This window comes from Cavia porcellus, unplaced genomic scaffold (assembly GCF_034190915.1).
Source record: "Cavia porcellus strain 051 isolate PalLab524CR breed Dunkin Hartley unplaced genomic scaffold, mCavPor4.1 scaffold_22, whole genome shotgun sequence".
Lineage (NCBI taxonomy): Eukaryota > Metazoa > Chordata > Mammalia > Rodentia > Caviidae > Cavia > Cavia porcellus.
Genome location: NW_026947505.1, coordinates 49,815,000 through 49,838,168, shown reverse-complemented (window position 1 = coordinate 49,838,168; position 23,169 = coordinate 49,815,000). Strand labels below are relative to the sequence as shown.

Below are 23,169 nucleotides of genomic sequence, written 5' to 3'. Positions count from 1 at the left end.
TTTTGTAATTAAAAACAAAACAGCATGCTAAATCTAGGAAATGTTAGGTTCAGTTACACACTAACAAGAAAACAGGAAATTTAACACAAGTATATTTTAAAACATCTTGGAACTCAATAATGGCTGTACTAAAATATTTTAAAGTCATTGTAGAGTTAAATCACATCAAAGTGAATTTAAAATACAGCAGTCAAAACACTGGGGCTTTTTTTGTTTGTTTGTTTTTGTTTTGTTTTGTTTTCCAGGGTTCAACTATTAGTCCTGCCTTATTTGTATTGTAGTACATCTTTTATATCTTGCTGCCTGGTTTTGGATCATTGTTTTTATTATTTACTAATTTGTACCCAGAAGCAAAAAATACAGATTGAAAATCACAATGAGATTAACATGGCTTATCCGTTACTTTTTGCATTATCAAGCTTTGGTAGAAGAGGTTCAGCTTAATGTCCCAAATAAGACTGTGGCACCAATCTTGTGAATGTCCATACTGCCAGTCACAGGCAGGGAACACTGACCGCTGGCTATATATTGCTATTGAGCACCTAGATAAACACTATGCAAATTCTGGCCTCCAATCCTTTACCTGTATAAAGATTAAAAACACTGTTAAAGGATTATTAAGGTGTATGTTTGTATGATTAGGGAGACCCAAGAAATAACTGAACCAGTTTTTATGAAGATCTTTAGACTGTGGTGCATGGCTTCCCATCACAGTGCTACTCACGTTATTCCTTGCTCTGTAAATGGTGTTGGCCCACAAATGCAGAGGAGGACTCTGGAGTTTTCTAAACTTCGTTTCAAAAATTCAGAAAGAACAGCTGGTGAAATTTGTCCATGCTTGCCATTCCATGCAGACGTTGGTGCTGAGAGAATATATTCAACATCAAATCTAGGCAAAGAGAGTTTGAACAGTCTATTATTTGAAGCATGTTATTAGCAAGTTTCAAATTCAGTGGAACACCTCTCCTAAAGAATAATTTAAAATATCAAGACTGATACACTTGGCATACAAGTAAACTGGTATTTACTAAGGATTAGCTTATGCTGTAGACAAGAAAGTAAGTCAGTATTTTGACTGAATTCATTGAAGAATTCCAAGGGATCTCTTCCAAGGGACTCCATGCTTCTATTTAATAATGCTCACAATAAAGAGCAATTTTCAGTGATGTGTATTTTAATCTCTGGTTCAAAATTCTCCAGTAATTTCCAAGCCCTTACAACCAATGTTACCAAGACGTCTGTTTGACTCCTTGCTGTTGCTGTCTCCAAGACCAACAGCTTCAAATTGTGATCTCCCTGCCCCTACCTGATGTTAACTACAAAGGGCACCAGTTGGCTCGGTCATATGAGCCAGCGATCTAGGATTTATCCTGGGAATCTTCTTCTGCCTCACCACCCACATCCAATGTATTACCAGGCCCTAGCTCCTAACTCATTGCTTTTCTCAATCTTCGTTGCAGTTGTCCTGCCCATTTTTGGTCTTTCTGTAAAGCTTTTACTACCCTCCTCATCAGTTCTTATTTCGACATCATGTCCACAGGCAGGCGCTGCAGCCCCACCAGCCTAGAATCCTTAATTACATTACAGAGAGATTTTCCTTTTCCTTTGTGGACCTTATTTCAGGTTGTAAGTATGTATTTCTTCAATGATTATTTTATTGTCTACATTCCTCATCAGACTACAAACCCCATGAGAACAAGAATCATGTCTGTTTTGGCTATCACTGTGTCACAAAGGAACATTCCAACATCATGAATAAAATAAACTAAAGAAAGTGTAGAGTTAACATGGGAAAGAATTTGAGGCTAAATCTCACAATGTAATCATAGACTGTACCTTTCCACAGGCTTAGTAAACTATTAAGTAAAGCTGAAAAGCTAAAATAAATTCAAAATTCTGTGTTGTACCTGTTCTGTTTGCTCTATCTTAGCAAACAAAGTAATTATTAACATTTTCAATAGCATCAAATCAAATGCATTCCTGCGTGTTTCAGTGAGTAACTAAGATATCTCCTGAAAAGTAATACTGTAGGTATTGGTTACCCATTAATTTAAAGCTTAAGAAGTGTTGATGCAAACAGCTTGTCATTTGAGGAGACAAAGGAACTAAGAAGGAACAGAACAAAAATGTGTCTGAAACAGCTGCTTGCATATTAATATGCCTTGCCTTGATTAAAGTTCCCAATATCTGATAAGCCTGGCACACACAGACCAAATAAGAGCACCAGCAAGAGAACTGTCCTTAAACCTCAGAGATTCTCTTGTGAAAGAAGGGAGGAAAACTATGTAATCTCCCACAACTCGTAATATTTTATGATTTTAAAATCAGAACCCTATAAAACTATATTTCTTACCTTGGAGGTCCAATTTAATGTTAGTATTAATCTATTTTATAGACAATAGTTTTCCCAAATACAAAATGAGCAGCCCTAACCTGAAAATCTGAAATCAGAAGAGCTCCAAAAATATGAAACTTTTTGAACATAATGTCATATCTCAAAACTTCCAAAATCCAAAATACCAAAAACTAAAACACTTTTAGTTGCAAGCATTTTGGATAAAGGACAGTCAATCAGTACTTTACTTCATTAACTTAGATTTTCCTTCCTAGTCCTTAAATAGTTCAGGGAATAAAAGAACTTATTTACAAAGAAGAGATACTGGCTAAAATTTATAATTGTACTTGGAAAAACAAGATCATATGGTGTCATATATGAAACTATATACATAAATGTATATAAGTTAATAAGTACTTTTTTCTGGAAATAAGCTTTCTAATCTTTCATTAGCATATCAAAGGGATTCCCAAAAGCAGCTATAGAACCACTACCTAAGAAATTCCCAATTACATACATATATTGGGATGAGACAGGAAGTACATGGTTAAATTACAACTGAACAGTGGTCTCTCATAGATCTACCTCTAATGAGCCTATCATTGGAATAAAATAAGATATATAAATTGATGCTGAAATCTATGTAATCTGTGGTAAAGACCTAATCACAATTTTTATTTGCTGAGATGCTTTAAAAAAACTAATCAATAGCAGGCATCTACTAGACAGGTAGTATGTAACCAGGACCTTCATATAAAAAGCATACATTTCTTATGCATTTTGTATTTATTTACATAATGGTCACTTGGTTATAATTTTTGTTGTAACCTAGTTCTAACCAATGCGCCTCCTTTCTGTTCTGTATGCGCCGTTTCAATACAGATTAAAATTCCATCTCCAGTAAAGACTTAAGTTTCAGCTCCTTGTAAATCTCCCTCCGCTCCCCATTCTTTTTAGGTTAAGTAAGCTTTAAGTTTCAGTTTCTTGTAATCCCCCCCACCCCCCTTCAGCCTATCTGCAATACAATGTGCTGTCCTTAAGAAACCTTTAACTACAAGGAAGTTATCAAACTGGGTCAAAGTTCACAACATTCCTGTGGTTTTTCAGCTTTAAAACCCAACCCTTTTAGCTGTAAGGCGCGCAGTCTCCATATTGGCTCCTGGAGGCTGTGTCACCAGGCCTGGCCTAAAATAAAGCCTTTGCTCCCCAAATTTTAATTTCTTGCTTCCTTGGGTTCTATTCCAGGGTCTGAGCTTTCAAAACTTTAGGTACCTAATGGAAAAAGTGAACAGATGGCATGAATACAATTTAAGGATGCTGCAAAGAGGCCGCTATTCTGCATATCACCTTCTTCACAGAAAGAGAAAAGTGCTTAAACAGGAGCAAGAATAATTCTAAGCCAAAATAAAGAATTCCTTAATGAAGGACTTCTTATCTCAAGATACACATCTTCTCTTGGAATTTTCTGAATGAAAGCCAACTTACTGTCTGAAATAATTACAGCACTTAATGTGATGGCGAGAGCTTATCAATAAACATCCTGAAATTCCTCTCTGCTCTATGATCTCAAAAGAGCCAGAGAAGATTGAGAAAGTTTGTGAAGAATGCCTCTGTTATTAACTATCAATGAAAGTAAATACATTTGTCAAAGCTTTTATTTTCAAGTAGACCGTCAGTGGTCTCCGAGGAAGACTAGAAATACAAATGTAGCAAAAAGAGCTTTGTTATGTTTGTGTTATGCTTAAGTTATATGACCAAAGTACCTGTAACTCTGCCTGTACTGTACTGTTCTGAATGCGTCTTTTTTTCTGGGTGACCTAATTGATATGTTAATCAATGCTCCCCTCTGTAAAGAATTATAAATCCCTGGGAACCTGACCTAATTGATATGTTAACCATTGTTGCCCTCTACAAATAACAGCTGTTGTGCTAAAATAAGTTGACAAAGGATTGTTAATTCCTGCTAGGCTTTTCTGTCCTCTGCAAAGGGAAACAAAGGTCTTCCTCATTCTTTAGCAGATTTCCTGATCCACACCTTATCCCTTACTTTGTAAACTGTGCTTTCTACAAAAAGTCTGAAAAGTTTTGAGGGAGACACACAGCTTTTGCAAATTCCAACTGCACTGGGTCACTGGGCCCAGGATAAAATAAATCAGCGCTGCTTTTTAAAAAAAACATGTCTTGCCCCATTTTTGGACTTGAGGCTGGGGACTCTGGGGGGCTCATTTGTGGATTACAAGAGTACTCATTTCAAATCATATGCAGATCCTGCATATGCAGCAACTTTTATTACCCTCTCCTCCTGCTCCAGCCATTCAGCTTCCAACATCCACCTCCTTCATATTGCTCACAGATGCCCTCCCACTTCCTCATTTTTACTGCTACAACACCAAATCAGGCCCGTACATCCTGTCTAAAATACTACTCTTAATATCTTAGTTATAATCTGTCTGACACTCCACTGCCACATTAATTCTGAAAACCCAGATTCAACCTCCTTACTTCTTTGCTTAAAAAACTGCAGTAATTTTCCATTGCCCTCAAATTAAACTTTCACAGTACTTGGGGTCCCAGATTTTCCTAGTTTATCTAGTTAATGGAAAGTACTAAGTACAACACTGAACTCTGTTCTGTGTTAAAATATCAGAACATTCTGGCTCTCATGTTGTTACTTGTGTAATTCTACTACCCACACTTCCTTTCTTGTTCACAGAAATGCTAATTTATTTTCTAAAGCCCAGCTCAAAACCTTCCTTCATGCAGCTCTGATATTGTATCCTCATTCTCACAAAAATACAATTACCCCTTCTTATCCCTAGACCTCCACCACACATTGTCTATTCCTTAGAAGGCATCAACTTTTACTGATACATTTCAGAATGCCAGCACTAGGGCAGAGTCAAAGGATGAGACATAATTTAAGACAGCATTTCAATTTTTTTAAATACAAAATTTCAGAGAATTTATAGGTGCATAATTCAGTATAATTTAACAAAATGTGTTATGGTAACAAATTTTGTCAGCACTTTCTCACTAAAACTACAAGTGACATACGATGGTCAAGATGTCAGAAAGGGTAATTTAATATATATTTAAACATTACCGGCCTTAAATACTAGAACATGCAATACCATTAATTAAAATTACACTAAATCTGAGCTTTTACTTTCCTTTTATGTGTGGGAAACAATCGTGATTTGACTGAAGAACATTACTCAAACTCAACTCTAAGCCTTTAAGGCTAGATACAGATTCCAACATACAGACTCAGCCTATGATTCCTGATAATGTTCCAAAACCATCTGTATGAGCGTGGCCTTCAGCATTCTGATGAGTGACTGCACTAATCTCACTAATAAAAGGCCAGGACTTTACAGAGATCCTAAATTAAACAATGCCCATTTAGGCCCTCAAGCAAGGAGTGCTAAATCTCCAGAAAAGAAAAAAAAAAAAGTGGAGGAGGGGAGGGAAAAAACACAAAAAACAAGCATAGGTGACCAAGAGGAGAGGAAGAGAGGGATCAGAAGAGGGAAGATTAGACGCAGGCTAGAATCACTTCTCTCAGCAAGCTGGAAATTACCACTCACCTGGTGAGTGCAGTTATAGCCTGGCATCCAGAGGTGAAAACAAGGGGCCTTTCCTCATCCTCAGCACTCCAGCCAACCTGCTTCCACCACCCCAGTTACAAGACCAAAACCCAACCAAACCAAACACACAAGCAACTTTGTCAAAAGACACTTATGTTCAAAAGCTGCCAACACATTCCTTTTTATGAGTTAATCTGTAAACCACATTTCACTTCTATTAAATTATTAAAAGTACAATGGCTATTCAGTAAAATAACAATAAATCTCTTTAAAAATTTTATGAATTTTTCTTTAGGGAATTTATCTTAATATTACTGTGAAAAACCTGCCAGAGATACAGTTTTTAAAACCTAGTTTACAAAGTCTACCACTGCCTGTTTAAATTTTTATTTATTTTTTGGTAAAGAAGATTGAACATAGGGCCTTTGCAGTAGCTATATCCTCCGGCTTTTTTTACTTTGAGAGACAGCCTCACTAAATCACCCAGGACGGACTCCAACTTTTAATCCTACTCCCTCAATCTCCCACAGAACTGGATTAAGGTTTGGGAAAGAGGAGCTCTAATAGTTAAGATAGAAGCCACATACTTTTGTAACCACAATCCAAACATCTGAGGAAAGGCTTTACAGTTCTCAGAGTATTTACATTATCTTCTCCAAACCTCACATTTCTTAATGAAAGAAACAGGAAAGGCGTCACTATTTTATTCAGAAGATAAAGAGACAGGCCCATAGAGCTACATAATTTTGATTAGTCTCAAGTCATAAAGTTTAAATTTGAGTACAATGGAAACTTGAATTTAGGTTTTAGGTTTCTAAAAAGCTTCATAGTGCAAAAGATGCATGAAAACCTAAGACTTGGTATTTCTTTAAGGAATTCTTTAACTTGCCATACAGTTACCTAAATATAGTAAATACTCTTGGGTTTACGCTTTAAGTATATATATATGAAACTATTCAATAGGGATAAAAAGGTTCACCTTAGCCTTAATTTTATGAAAGTAATTAAAAGAGCAAGAAAAGAAATATTTATAAGAACCTAGAACCCTTATGACAGCTAAGTTTCTAAGTTGACTTTACAAAGGCCTAGAATTTTACTTACATGAGACTATTATGCTTTCACTTCAGATACTTTGTACAACTTGTACAGCCCTGAATTCTAGCTTTTAATGATAAAAATGCTTTACAAAGTCTGATAGCTTGTCTAATTCATTCTTGTAAAAGACATTTGTTCTTGAGTTTCTTATTATTTTCAAATATTTTAAAGGAAATTGCTGTATATGCTTAAATTATTTTAGTTGATTTTGCTGGACTCTTCTTCAATAAAACAAGTTTTCAATTAGCTGTCCTTTCTGTCTCTTGACTTCAGTTTGACTAAAACTGTTTTCTCTCCGTTTGACTAGAATTGTTAGTAATAGGGCTATATATAAATGTTAACACAGATAACAAAAATGAAGACAATCTTGCTAAACAATAAATCTCTTTCCAGAAAAATCACTAAGAGATCTTCTAGGGGAGTAACTAAGGCTCTAAAAAACCCTGTGATACCTTTAATTTTGTTTACTCTAACCTTATCAGATTTATTTTATCTATTGCATTATACAAGACAATCTCAAATTAACAAACTGCTTACACTGAAGCATTTTCAATGAAACTCAAGTCCAGCAGTATATATATTTACATAATACATTACCTAGATTTTTATCAGGCAGTATTTCTTTGGACATAGAGGCTTTTACATTATTTACATTTTTAGAAGGCTGAATTAGCTTGTATTTTTCTTTGAAGAGCTTCCTGGTCAATTCAAAACTTAGACAAAGCCTAGAGTTAATACACAGATATAATTATTTAGAATTAAACACCAGTGTAATACCTTTTGTCCTTAAGTGCTAATTTTTCCAATTGGTTTCTCCAAATTATATCATCCTCTGTTTTATTGAAGAACAATAACTTCAACTTCCTTAAAAGAAAAAAACAAAGAGTGTAATGTAACTAATTAATTACATTTAAAATATAAATTTTAAGTGGAACATCTTAACTAACCTAGGGTGAATTCTTTTTAGAAGTGATTAGGTAAGCAAAAATATCAAAAACTGAAATGAGATAAAAGAACCAAGTTAATAAAATAGCTATCACTACACGAGGCAGAGTAAAAAATGATGAATGAGAGAATGAGAACAAATCTAACAAAGTCCAAGTAACACTTTAGAATACCTTTCTAATGATGGTAAACCTTATAGAGCTGTCAATGATAACAATAGCTGGCTGCAGCACATATGCCATAGATTCACCACACTGCCTCATCCTGACAAACAGCAGTAATTAAAGGTAACATTACATACCTGAGACTGGGTACATTACTCAAAGCATAATTCAGTATTTTAACCATCGGTGTGAAGCCTGTTCCAGCTGCCACTAAAAAGAGATCTTCTAATTCCTGGAGTTTGGATTTTTTAAAATTGCCCTCAGGACCGCTTACAGAAACAAAATCTCCTAAATAATAAAATATACAGTAAATCAGAAGAACAACCCAGTAGAAAAACTGAGAAGGATGAATTTAGAACATCAATGATTAACAGAATAAATATTTAATCTGCTGACTACATATCAGTCTTTAATATATGTAAGGAGTTTCAAAGATAATCAGGCTTCCAAGTAAGTATGGATTATATTACTATAATCAAATTAAAAATGAAGTTTAATTATATCATCTCCCACCATTATTTTCTAAATCTAAAGCCTATAATTTATAAACTACTGCAAAGTATTTGTCCACAAGTGATCAATAAGAACTAACTAAATTATAAGCATCTCAAAAGCAGAATCCAGTTATATCTGTCCTGCACAATACATGGTACAGAATATACTGGCTATTCACATATTGATTATACAGCCCAGATTTAATAGGAAAGCAAATTAAAAGCAAGTGTTTTTAAAATCTTACATCAGTAAATATGCTCATTTTTCTTCCATCAAATTTTTGAAATATCTATCAATTAAAATAAGAAGAGCCATTCTGAGTCAAAAGCAATGAGTTATACTTGGAGCACATTGGTTTCCAATCTAGAATCAACACAGATAAGAAATCAGTACCCAGTTTATACAGTGTAGCTGGTAAGAGTATCCATGACGAAGTACTCATGACAAAACAGTAACACATGACTACTAAGTGCATGTGGTATCCTGTGGTGCATGTGGTATCCTCAACTTAGTACAGGTATCTAGAGCCTTAAACATTAAACATTCCAGGCAAAGGCTAAATTAATGATATAAAGGTTGTTGGTGAACATGGGAATAAAACAAAAAGATGGATGATTTTATAAGGGAATCCATTTAGGCCAAGATAAAGCCTCATAAAAGTGTATAACTCTTAAGTGACATAGTTTGTGACATGTCTATAGTTCCTGGATGAAGCTGAAATAACACTTCATTTTATTGTCTGGACACTAACTCTCTAGTGTGTTCACAAAATCTCTTTAAATAGGTTATAACACTGATCATTAAGTTTCCACTTACTAAATTATAGTCATGTACCAATCTTTCCTTTACAAGGTGATAACCCTCTCATAACTTGTGTGTATTCCAAACTACATCAAGTTCACATTTATATACAGTATTTTGGGTTATGTAAGCACTGATAATTATATCTGCTATGAGTAATTTCCTTTAACTTTCAGAAAGTAGCATTTTGCTTCCAAGAATCAATTTGCTTCCAAATTTTAGTGATGCCCTTCGTTGTTACCCCAGTATACTGCTAATGCTGTGTTAGAACACTTTTGCAAATAGATAAAAAAGTAGTGAAAGGCAATAGAGGAAAGTTATTAGAAGATATAGAAAAAGAATTTGAAGCAAGAAGAAAGGTTTTAAAATCTTAACACATGTCATAGTTCTTTTATTCAGTCCTTTAAGGTACATCTAGTATGTGCCAACTGCCACATTAGCCTATTATGTGCCAACTGTCATGACAGATAGGGAATACAAATATAAGTAAGATAATTTCTGCTCTTAAACCCTAATAAAGAAGAAATATATTTATCCTTGGAATTACAACTAAATAGTTACCGGGCGTTTCAGAGGAGGGAGGCTTCAAAAAGGAAATGAGCACTCATGGCATGAGGAAGGTAAATTGCTGTGAGTTCCACAGCCTAGGCAAATTGAGTTCAAGACCAGCGTATGCGACTTTGCCAAAAAAAGGGAAATGATATCTTGCTTGAGTCTTTAAAAAGAGGCCCTTGAGAGACAAAGGGTTTACAGACATCTTAGGTTAGGTGTCTGCTTATACTATGAATACAGATGACAAACTAGTGAAACTAAACAGTACTTTTGCATAGCAAGAGATGAAACTGGAGAAATCATCAAAGTTTTTGTAGGGCATGCAGAAGACTTAATCAGTGTAAATAACAGGGACCTATCAGAGGGTTCAAAATTGTGGAGCAACATGATGAAGTCTGTTCTCAGGGCACTATGGAGAAACAACTGGAAAATGCAAATGAAGAGGCAGAGAAAGAGATTGGCTAAAAGTCAAACAGGAGCAACCAGCTGCAGGGCGTGACAGAGGAGATGAAAGCTTGCTTTTAGAGGATGGCAAAAGGGACAGGAAAGAATGAATAACAATCTGCTGGGAGGCTGACTCAACAGACCTTAGCAGCTGACTGAACTGGGAGAAAGAAATGAGGAGACTCCTGGGTGACTCCAATCTCTAGACTATGTAAGGACACATAACAACGAAAGGGGACATGGAGTACAAGACAAAGAACCTGCAGACATGGTGAGGGTTAAGATGTTTAACAGACTCCCATATGAAGCAAAGTGGAGGGCATCTGATTCAAACTAGAGCACAAATGAGGTTTCACAAAATGCAGAATTACTAACCAATCTGAAGATGATCAAGTTCTGGTGTGAGAAGTCCAGCAGGATAGATTTTGATCAAAAAGTAGATGTATTTATTGTTGGGAAGAACTGGTTCTTTGAACTCTGAGAGTAAGGAAGAAGATACAGGTGTATATGGCTTTACAATTTCTGTTCCTAAAAAAATTCAAAACAAAGAATTTTAAAAACTTAAGTTCTTAAAGATGAAACACATAAATTTTATGCTATCAATATTTAAAACTAATATGCAGGGCTGGGGATTTAGCTCAGCGGCATAAGCGCCTGCCTTGTAAAGCAGGCAGTCGTGAGTCCTAAAGTAATTTTACCAAATCAATACTTTAAGCATATTGTAGACAACCTATTTTTATTAAATATGGTCTAAACTCATAGGACATGCATTAACAAATTTGTCTATTCCATCAGCATATAAACTTTGTAAAGGGCCAACACCAAAATGAAAAAAAATTCCCATGGAGTACAAGAAGGTACTTACATAATAATTTTAATTATATACCAAATATTAAGTAATAGTTATTGGAAAGTGTACCTTGGTGATTTTTGTTTTTTGTTTTTTGTACTGAGAATTGAACTCTGGACCTTGTGCTTGCCAGGCAGGTGTTATGGCACTGAGCTATATTCCTGGCTCTAATAATAGTTATTGGAGGTCATGAGATCATTTTCAGAGAAAGGGAGGAATTTTACTTTTCATTTTATATATTTTCAACTATTTTTATGTTTTGACATATCATATAACACATTGGTAAGTGAATGAAAGAAATACTAATTTAACTACTTCAAAGCACACCTTACTTTCTAAAAGGTAAAATAAGAATTCACACTGCAGTTTTAGCTAGCCAACTTTCCAAGAGAAGAGTCACCACACATTTTAAAGACCAATATTTGATACACTGTCCTTAACGTATATTAGTCACACATAAATTAAATTACACTGGCAATAAATACACTGGAAGATATAAGCTCTTAAGTGGTACTCTGGAATTGGTGACAATGAAGAGGAAAACCTAAGGGTACCACTGTAATATACCATATCTACCAAAACCTAGCTAGTAATCTGTTAAGACTAATTGTTGGGAAAACAATGATTAGCACCTGAATTTACCTTCTGCAACTTCAAAAGGTCAAGAAAATATTGGATAACAAGAAGAAGGGCATTTAAAACAAGTGGGATAATTTGGGGATGAAACTAAAGGAAAAAAAGAATTCAACAAGAAATAACACAGTATACCTTTAGAGTTCCTTATACTGGTGGCTCATGTAAAAAGTAATTCATAATCATTCACTTTAAAATTTCAACTTCATAAGTGATAAAGCCACAAGAGTTAGTAAGAAGTACTACTGAGTTTCTAGTAGTAGTTTTCAGAAGACCGTTAGATACTTTTCCTCTTTCTTCAGGGTTTTGTCAGTAAAAATTACAAGGCTGATGGAATTATCTGACTAGGGCAATTTCTTTGTTCCACATGATAATGGGAACAACCATAGTTCTAACATGTGGCAGACACTGCAAACCTAGGGTCTGGCTTACACTGAATCCACCTGGCTGCCCGCAAACACTAATTACTTAGATAATTGTTTCCAGAACAGACTGGTACCTTTGAACTGCTTGTGAAGGAGCAAAATGTCCCTCCAAAGCCTGTAGGCGCCTTACCTGTGATAGTTACCTTGAGGTAAACATGTTGCCCAATTGGCACCTGGAGATGAGTGCTTGGTGGCAGCATCAAACAGAAAAGCTTCGTATCATGGGTGACATCTTCCTTGGAAACTAACTGGCACTTTCTGAAGTACAAACCTAGAAAACAGTATATTTTCTTATTGACACACACCTTACTAAAAATAATAGATCACTGAGTGAAGCGCATATTGAGCTTTGCTCACTACGAGACTTCAACTCTGCTAAAATGTCATTACATTCTAAAAGTTCATCGAAATTATAAGGCATTATTTTTTTCATTTTATTCCTCAGACATCTATTTTCTAACATGTGTAAATACTTCTATCATCTGAAAAACAAATAATTGAAATAAGCATTATTTCATTTGCTACTATAGCATGCCAAAATCATTACATCTTAAGAAAGTAAAACATAATTTTTTATAAATTTACTTTTTATGTAATTCCATCCTTTAAGCTTTATTTTTGCAATTATGTTAACTGTATATATAAAAAGTATCTGGTACTTTAATATATAATTTACATTCTATAATCATACAAAAAAGTTTTAAAATTAAAGTATTTAAAGCTTAACAATATTAGCACAATTAAACAATTGTAGAAATATCTGACAGAAGCAAGAAAAATTCTTTGTTTCTGTGTGTGTGTATATTATGCATGTATATAGATTTTAAATATTAAGATGATCAAAACAAAAAAGTTAACTTTTTTGTGGTATTAAAACAAAGTCTTTGCACTTACATTTCAACTCTTTAAATTTTGTTTTAGATTTTTTTCTTGACAATTTTTGAGGCAGGGTCTTACTATGTATTACAAGCTGCCCTTGAATTACGAAGCCCAGGCAGGCCTCAAATTCATAGTAATCTTCCTGCCTCAGCCCCCCAAGTGCTGGGATGTGTGCCACTATGCTAGACTAAATTTTATTTTAATCATTGAAACAAGGTTTCTCTAAATTGCTAAACTGCTCAGGCTAGTTTAGAATTTACAATTCTGCCTCAGCCTGTGAGAATGCTGGAATTACAGGAATGTGCCACCACATCCAACTTAAAAAATAGACTTTAAATTTAAGGTTGTATGTTTTGGTATCTCAAAAGCTAACTGAAGTGAAAAACTAAGGATGCTAAGTTTGTAGTACCAATATAAATTGACTGCAATAAAATAATTATTTTTATAAATACTGAAAATGAATATCCTATGCTCAGAAAATATCTGTATACTAATCAGAATACCATTTATAATAGAATTTAATACAGAATTTATAAAAACCACTAATATTTTGATTTGTAAATTCTCCTTACAAGTTAGCATACTAGATATGCTGTAGCATATATATGTAGCATATATGTGCTACAGCATATTTAATAATTAACATTCTAGAATAGACAGATGATAGTGGTTGAAATATTTCCTGTCTCACAAAACAGTATTTACAGAAATATAAAGGAACCAGTCTTGATAATACATTTCTTATCCTCATTATATTCTCTGTCACCTAAAAGTTTTTAAGTAGGTAGAAAAAAAATTTACTCCAGATTTTGAAAAAGCCCAAAAGGTGACAATCAATGTTTAACTGAAACCTGAAAAGCACATATAACCCTAAGAAAATATTTTGGCTACAGTTAAATCAAAAAATTCCCTTTCCTGTGTCCCCAAATGACCTTTCCACTATTACCATGGTAGCTTAACAGGAAGTAAGTTTGGGTGCACTTTTGCATGAGGAGACATCACTTCAGGTTGGCTCCCTCTAGTGCCAAGGCACAGCTAAGAGCACCACGTTAAAGGCATCCAGAAGGCCTAACCACAGGGTCAAATGACAAGGCTCATCCATAAGGAAAAATGAAAGTTCAATCAATCTTCTTATCCCTTTTTCCTCCAGAGTCTGTCCAGCGTCCATGTTGAGAAAACCACCAAAGACTCACGCTACATATCTCATTAGTTAAAAAGTATAAATCAGACAAATAACTGCCAATAATATTTGTGCTGCACCTTTAAATTTATATTTTCATAATGTCCTAGAAAGCTGGTTTCAAATTGAAGATTCTCAAACTCCTCAAAGCATCATGCAGTGACAAGCGGAGGGAGACCTGCATTTCACTGCCTGCCTGCTTTTTACCTCTGTAAGACACTGTTACAGTGATTTACTGACTTTCTTGTTAGAGCTGACATACCATTCTTGCCACTTAACACCTCTGAGACAATTCAATGATTTCCCACAAACGGCTGACAGAATTTCAAACACATATTCTAATCACAAGTTCTAAAACTTGTAAGAAAAACTTAGAGAATTTTCATCTTTCAATTTTACTAAGGAGCATCAACTGATGATTGGATGAAGAGGATGTGGTTTTTTTTTTTTTAATATAAAATGGTACTACTCTTCCATAAAGGACAAGCGGGAGACGGTCCTAAGGTAAATGGATGCCCCTTGAGCCACACTCTTAGTGAAGTAAACCAGTCACATGTGTGTAAATACTGCATGGTTTCTCTGGTGTGAAAAAGTGAAATGTAAATAAGGACCAAAATGTGTAACCGACTTTGTGAAGTTGGAAGAAAGTCCAAATGGGCAGGGGAACTAGGGAAGGATGAGGAGGAAAGGAAGAAGGGGAAAAGGAAGAAAAAAAGGATGAGAAAATAAGAAAAAGATGGAAACAAAGTTTTCATAAATAGCGAGGTGAACAGGAGTTGAAGAGAAAGCAGGGGAATGGGAAAAAAGAATCAAGTTATATCGTTACAGGTACAGATTTCCTGTAATGCATGCAGTCATTACATAAGCCTAAAATGTACCAATAAATACAATAAATAAAATTTTACTGAGGAGCAGGACGGTACAGATAGCCAGACCACGGCATAGGAGACAGGAGTGGCACACAGCAGATGTGCCGGCTGCTTCAGTCTGAAGATACCATGTACTTACATGTTGGCTTTGCCTTTGTAAGCATAATTAAATAAGAAAAAGAGAAGACTGCAAATAGTATTTTCTTTTCATTTGACACAGTCTTACTATGTAGCCAGGCTGGCCTTAAACACATGGTGATTCTCTTCCTGCTTCAGCCACCCAAGTGCAAGGGTTACAGACAGGCATGCACCACCACACCCAGCTAAAATAATATTTTAAATCAAAAATATATCCTGGGAACATTTCTGCCCCCAAAGTCTAACTTCTTTAATAAAATACATATAATAATGGGGTACTCAGGGCGACACTAAAGCCGAGGATGTGATAACTGGAGTGTACTTTTTTCCTAATATTGAAGAAACTATGTTTTCCTTTCAAAAAAAGAGAATTTCACAAAGCTAAAATAGAAAATATAGGCGAAATCTTCAATGAGAGAGAAAATAACTCTCAACAGGAGTTCACACCACCTTTAATCACGGTCTCGTCTCCCGTGCCCCACTCCCGGCCTCCCTCTCCCTGCCGGCCTCCGTCTCTTCCTTTTCCCCTTCCCCTCTCTCCTTCCTTTCTCTCCTTTCTTCTCTCCCTCTTCTCCCTCTCCCCCTCTCCCCTTCTTCCTCTCAGTCCCCTCTTGCTGCAGTGCTGGGGATGGAATTCAGGACCTTCACCCTGAACTGCCTCCCAGTCATTCATTTGTTCATTTATTTATTCATTTAAAAACTTTAAAACAGGGTCTGGCTCAGCTGTCCAGGCAAGAATCAAAGTTTTGATCCTCCCTCCTCAGTGTGTTCTACAGTGCTGAGATTACAGGTATAAACTACTGTACCAGGCTCTTAATATACTTTTAAATCCTTTAATCACCCTCTTTTCCTGAGTAGAAATACAGGCTTACAGAAGTTGAGAAGTTCACCCAAGATTACATGGCAGGTGAAGTAGATGCAAGACAGAGGAAGAAGTTATTAAAGATTCGGCCCAGCAAGTCCAGATTCCTGGCAGGGAGCTCGCTTCTTTGATATCCCCATTCTTCTACTTCTTTTTGTTTTATGTTTTGCCTTTTTTCTGAGAGACACAGAGGGTCTCATTATGTAGTTCCATAGTGCAGGCTGGTCTTGAACTCCCTCATGTAAACCAAGCTGGCCGTGAACCCAAGGCAGTCCTCCTGCCTCAGTCTCAGAGCGCTGAGATTGCAGGCTTGGCCACCAGACCCAGCTCACTCTCCTGACCAATCATATTTTTTGAGCACTTTTTACTACTTTCAGTTATTTAAATATCTCCTAATAACAATCTACCTTTCTCATTTATTTACACAGGAACTTCCTGAGTCAATGCAGGATTTTTAATTAATGGAATTACATTTAAAAATGCAATCTGCAAAAAAGATTCAATGCAAAATAAATAAAAATCCACACAGAATAAAAAAATCCACAACCTATAGCTAGGTGATAGAAAAGACGTTCCATTTAGACTCGGTCAGGCTGCAAGTCAGAGGGTCAGCTGAGTTTGGCTGTTTCTAGGACAGTGACTGGGAAGCAGTGAAGCTGACTACAAGGAAGATGTTCAGAACACCTGAGAAGAATTTTTTTGACAAAGTTAAAAATGTTGATGAACACTTTAAATATTGACAAAATAAGTCAAATTCATAGTTATCAGGATACTTTTCTATACTGAAGAAATAAAGTCTCAGGTACTATGTACTTTTGAAAGTATCAGATAATGGCATTATTTTGGTTTTTCATTTTGTTTTTCAATTGTTTTGCTTTGTATTTTTTAATCTCTCTGAGTTGCCCAGGCTGGCCTCAATTCTGCAGTCTTGCCTCATCCTCCTAATAGATGGGATCCACATTGCCTGGCTGTATTTTGTTTCTAACTACACAGCCTTTTCATTAATAGACTTCTACTTGATTATTTTATTATTCCCAACCAAAGCAACCCCCCCACACACACACATTCATAACCTATCTTCAAATACTAAAGACACAATGAAGCAGAATGCTCAAAGACTGGGTAAGATTTTTAAATTAATATTTTTTAGTTGACAAAAAAATTGATTCCTTTTTAATTAACATTATTAAAAATATTCCTAAAGTGTATTAAAATGTTTTGGGCAGGGGATTTAGCTCAGTGGCCTAAACATCTGCCTGGCAAGCACTAGGTGGTGATTTAAATCCCCAGGACCAAAAAAAAAAAAGTTTAATTACTACAAGTGGACTGATAAAACGGAATTATTCTCTCAAACTAAAGATTTAGGAAAGTTAAAGATCAGCCTTAAAAGAAAGGAAACGCTTTCTCAAAGACTAGTTTCAACAGAGCTTTGTTAAAGTAACAAAGCTATTTAGCAAGACTGCCACTAAATTTAAACACTTAATGTTTATTACCCTCTCCCTCATGTTGTAGAACTAATAATTCAGCTAATTTCATCAAGAAAGTGCTTGAGTCACTTGAATTGTTTCTAAACTTTTATCTTTTAATATAATGAAGAATTCTGTATTTGATTATTGCTTCACTACTTTGTGCTTCTTCAGGTTTCATATTCAGCCATTACAACAGCCCTGAATATGACAGGAGATAGCAAACCTCTCGCAGTTACCACGCAAGCAACAACTTCATGCCTCAGCACAATAGGCAATTTGAGGAGAAAACAAAGCACAGTGAAACTTTTATCTGACCTACACAATATGTATTTATTTCTAGTAATTATGTAGGCTCATTGAAGGCAGCAAAGAAATATGGCAGCACAGACAAGAGCGGGGAGAGTAAAAGCTATTCTTTACATACCTGCAAAAAAAGCTGCTCAATATGAAGACAACCAGCGTGGCTGTAGGGTCACATGCCCTTCAGAAAGGCCGAGTCAAATGCTGATTACAGTGTGCAGAAAAGGACAGTGGCAAGTATGGGCAATACTCCATCATGTGGTGTGTGTGTGTGTGTGTGTGTGTGTGTGTGTGTGTGTGGTGTCAGGAGCTAAGAAACCCTGATGAAAGCACACGTCAAATACATGAAACCTACCATTTTATTAGTAAAAAACTGCAACATGAGCAACTTTGTACAGTTCAACTAAAAGAATGGTAAAGGTGTGATTGAAACATATGACTGACCCTTCTCACACTCGCAAAATAGAATTTTACTCTCTAGAGAAGGTTAAACACGTGGTCACTGTGTGTATTATAGACGAACGCCTCCACCCACCAATCACAAGTTGAAGTCACAGTACCTACTACCTCCGAATGTGACTATCCTTGGAAACAGCATCTTTTGAAAGGTAATTAAGAAATGAAATCACTAGGGTGGCCCTAATCTAACATTAATGGTGTCCTTATAAGGAGAAATGACACAGAGGAATACCATGTGAAAATACAGAAAGACAGCCATCTATGCAAACCAAGGAGAGAGGCCTCAGAAGAGACCAATCTTGCCAACATCTTGATATTGGACTTCTAAGCACTAGTACCACAGAGAAAATCAATTTATATTGCAAGTCACTCGGTCTGTATTAAGTCTGTCAATAGACTAATACAGTATTTTAATTTTAAAAAAGGAAACTATGGCTATCTCAGTCGTCTTTCCCCACACAGGTTTCAAAAGGCTGGATGCAAGATTATTCACTATGCGGAGTTTGACAAGGAATTGGAATCACATGTTTCCCAAAGAAATGACCAACTGTATCATTAACAATACGGCCAAAAGTTACCCCAAGATGTGCAATCTCCAATCAGCTTAACCAGAAGACAACTAAGGGCTAGCAAGCACTCAAACAAAGCACCGAACATGAAAGATAGTAAAACAAGCACAAAAATCAAAATTTGGGAACATGGAGATCATACAGGGGAAAGAAAAACTCTAAAATATTATCAGCAATTCTTAATAATACAACAGACGTGAAAAAAACAGATGGTAAAACAAAGGAACAAAAATTAAGAAAGTCGTTAAAAATAAAATCAAGTAACTTGAAGAGCTAAAAGACACAGCTGAAGAACTGTCAAAAAAGGTAAGAAAGAAAGACACAATTAAGAAGAGAAAGTATTTACATGACTGGCTATGGAAATTCAGTACCAAAATATGTCTAGAAAGCAAAAATGAAACATTGGAACAAAGGGTGAGGACATAGCATGAAGGATTAAAAATAAAATCCACCTTATGGCCACCGAAACTTCAAAACACTTGGAACAAGAACAAATCCTAACAGTTTTGTGAAATTTTATAAAGTAGAGCACTTATACTATATATACCACACTTTAATTATGATTAAAAACTTTAAAAAAGGAAATGAGTATCTGCACATTTTAGGAGTAAACTGAAAACTGGCTTGCTAAGCAGAAACATATTGAAACATACCTTTTAGAGAAAAAAAATCCGATGCACATAAGGAAAACTACAAACTTGTTTGTCTGTTTTTTTTCTAAAAAGTCCTCGAAATAGTGGTGAATGGTTGAACAAGTCTAAGCAAAAGTGGGTTTCTTCATTTAAAGTATTATTACCTGATGATTTTGTTATACCTAAATACTGATAGTACAAACTAATTTAATCTCTTTGAAACAAACAACCTTTTAAATTCATTCCAAAGAAATTTTTCAGTCTCTGAAAGAATTCTGCCAGTAATATAACAATTTTATGAATATGTATATTATACAAAAAGTAACAGCACAGCATACCTGTATCTTTCTTTGGAATAAGGACATTATGCTTCTCCAGAGGAAGGCCAAGACATTTCCATAAAGTATTTCCCTTTTTTTTAAGGACAATCTCTATTTTTCCCACATTCTCAACAACTCGCACTGAAAGGAGAATAAATTAAAGTTGTATAATTGACGTTACTTAAAATATTTTGTTTTAAGACCAATCTTTCTCATTCAAATAATTCTGATCTTTTACAATGAAACTGATTATTGGTTGGAAAAATGAAAATTTGCTGATATACTTATCAAATGATTGATGCCACATGTGATATTAAACTCTACTTAATTTGTTTGGATTCTGAATTCCTTTCATAATTTATCAAGGGCAAAACTAATAGTGTTGTTTTGCTAATTTTCAACCAATCTCAAATAGAGCTATACCAACTAATCAACATACAACTAAAAACAGGGAGTGGGAGACAGACATGTACAAATTACCACTGAATAAACCAACAAAAATAAACTTAATTAACTCCCCTTTTAATATTTCTTAGTTGGCATTTGAGGGGTTAAGAGTAAATTCAGTGGAAAATTACTGAGCTTGAGAACACAAGAACAGCTTTAGGTTTACTAGTTTCTAGTGAATATGGAATTAATGAATAAAGTGTCTGTGAATCTTTGATAATTAAAAATATTTTAGATTATCTTTTTCCGTTTTGAATGGCTAAACAGTTTAGATTATATGGGTATAATAAAAACATATTCACCACATGGATTTGAATTTTGTGAGCTGAAGATTCTTTTAAAGATATAAAAGATTTCGTTTTTTAGAAATGTATCTGCTCCTCCTCAGAACCCAGAAACAATTTAACAGCTTTTAAAATACAGTAGTCAAATGAATTCAGTTTTTTGATCACTGTTCTGAAGTATAACCAAAATAGAAAATGGTCCCTGACTTTACAAAGCTTACTGCAATACATACAAAAAGTGAGGCATTAAAGCAGTGTAATTTACTGTGAGGATACCAGGAAATAACAAACCACTCTTCTATGGAGAGTCTTCTGTTGTTAATAGTTGTGTAAAATACACACTGCACACATATATGCAGCAACCATAATAGTTTCAGAATGCTCTGCTAACATTAACCATGTAAATAAACACATCCAGGAAAAAACCGTCTGGTTTAGTATATATCTAAAGGTTATATATCAGAGAGGACCTAAGTGAAGAAGGAAAGAGAAATGGAAAGGATGCAGGAACTTTTATTTTCATATTTTTAAGAAGAGAAAAAGTACACAAATAGTTGAAAAGAATAAGGAGGAAGAAAAAAAACAGGAGTGTACTTTGAAATTTATGTATTTGTTCATATAGAAAACAACAAGATCACACACATCTTTATTTTGCAATATGAAAATATACAGATGAAAAATAAGACAAATGCAGAGTTCTCTCTCTGTGCATGGATTTTGTTTGAGCAAATCCACATATATGAATTTTTGGGAACTTACCAGAAAAAGTTTCCTCAACCTCATGGCTTAGCCCTGGAATAGACAAAAATGTTTTCTGTTAAAAATCTAGAATGAGTCCATACAGTTTATGAATATCATATAAGATCATTTTATACAATCATTTTTATTTCAAATTCCTCTAGACAATGAAAACATTCTGAGAGACTAAAAGAAAGAAATTATACATAAACAAAATTGAGTCAAATTATTTAAGTATGTATTTCTTCCATTTTTCTATTTATCTCCTTATCACCTGAAGAGCAAATACTTAATTGCCCACAGGTTAATAACTCACACTAGTTCAAGCATGGTCCCAGCCTGACAGAGCTACAAAGCACGAAGGGAGTAGGTTAGGGTGACACATGCACCCCCAATGTGATTTCACATGCACATGGGAATATAATATTTTAAAAATTTGTCTTGAGAATCCATGTATACCAGTTACCTTCCAATTATTATGAATACAAAGAATTAGAGAAAAATATTTATCTGTCTTTATGGAACTTACATTCTAGAAATGGGAGATGTAACAAATATTTTTATAGATATCTGCTCCGGCTGGGCGTGGTGATGCAAGCCTGTAATTCCAGCACCTAGGAGCCTAAGGCAAGAAAACTGCTTCGAGATGGAGGTCAGCCTAGGCTATACAGTGAGTGAGTTCAAGGTCAACCTGAACTATATAGTAAGATCCTGCCTTAAAAAACCAATAGACAGAGAGACACACACAGAGAGAGAGAGAGAGAGAGAGAGAGAGAGAGAGAGAGAGAGAGAGACAGGCCAAACTAATATCTGCTCTGAATTTCACATGAGACTTAGAACTTGGCATAACTTTGGCATTTCCAACACAGTATTGACAATCAGGAGTTTAATATGTCTGACTGAAACTTTTGTCTGTCTGTCTGTCTGTCTGTCTGTCTGTCTGTGTATATATATATATGTTGGTGCAGGGTCCCCTGTTTTCCCCATTTATTTGTCTTGCATGAGAAGTACAAAGTGCCTGGACTGCTGTATACTTAACCAGCTACGGGTTTTTATCTATATGTTTCAACGCAACCAAAGGCTATGAATATTTCTAAGGACTGATTAAGGGGTTTAAATTGTTGCCCAAAACACTGAGAAAACTACTTTGAGTATAAAGATTTAAGTTGGTGAATGTAATGAACTGCAGTGGCCAGGGGACAGTGGGGTGGGGTGAGGGGGGGAATCAGCTTAGACCAAATTCAGAACTAAGGATACTTCATTTATGTAGCATAGTGGTAAGCAAAAACCTAAATCAATCTGAGCACGGAGAATTTCAGCCTGTGGTTTGCAAATTAACCAAAATCTTCTTTATGTAAAAATTGCACACTTAAAGTTCCATGACTAAGATTATTTTTGTTAGTATTGTGTTGTTTGTGTATTTGAGTGTGCTATTTCTACCTTCTAACTAAAAAGATTACCATAATATCATAAAAGGAGAAAATAGTGAAATTCTGAAGTGGAGTTTATTATAGGTGAGAACTGGATTAAATTTTATCTTTGAATCCAGATTTTGATTCATGATTTCCTTCTTCTAATAGATTTGTAATTTTTCAAAACTGACAGAAGTGAGTGAGCTGGCACGCTTGGACCACGAGGAGAAAGCAGGACAAAGGACATAGGACAGACGTGAAGCCCAGCTCTTCTGTGGCAGCCTC

At 35.2% G+C, this 23,169-nt stretch overlaps 1 protein-coding gene across 3 annotated transcripts in view; it reads right to left on the bottom strand.

Annotated features, from left to right (window-relative positions):
• The window catches only part of LOC100725594 (cytochrome b5 reductase 4), a 95,644-nt gene that overhangs the window by 8,026 nt on the left and 64,449 nt on the right, over positions 1-23,169 (bottom strand). For all 3 annotated transcript variants that reach the window (XM_063233163.1, XM_063233162.1, XM_005005944.4), the window contains 7 exons: positions 21,494-21,526; positions 20,022-20,144; positions 12,457-12,597; positions 10,794-10,946; positions 8,264-8,414; positions 7,795-7,881; positions 725-889 (listed from right to left, as the gene is read on the bottom strand). In XM_063233163.1, the coding sequence (XP_063089233.1) occupies positions 725-889; positions 7,795-7,881; positions 8,264-8,414; positions 10,794-10,946; positions 12,457-12,597; positions 20,022-20,144; positions 21,494-21,526 (853 nt within the window). The remainder of the gene's footprint in view (positions 1-724; positions 890-7,794; positions 7,882-8,263; positions 8,415-10,793; positions 10,947-12,456; positions 12,598-20,021; positions 20,145-21,493; positions 21,527-23,169) is intronic.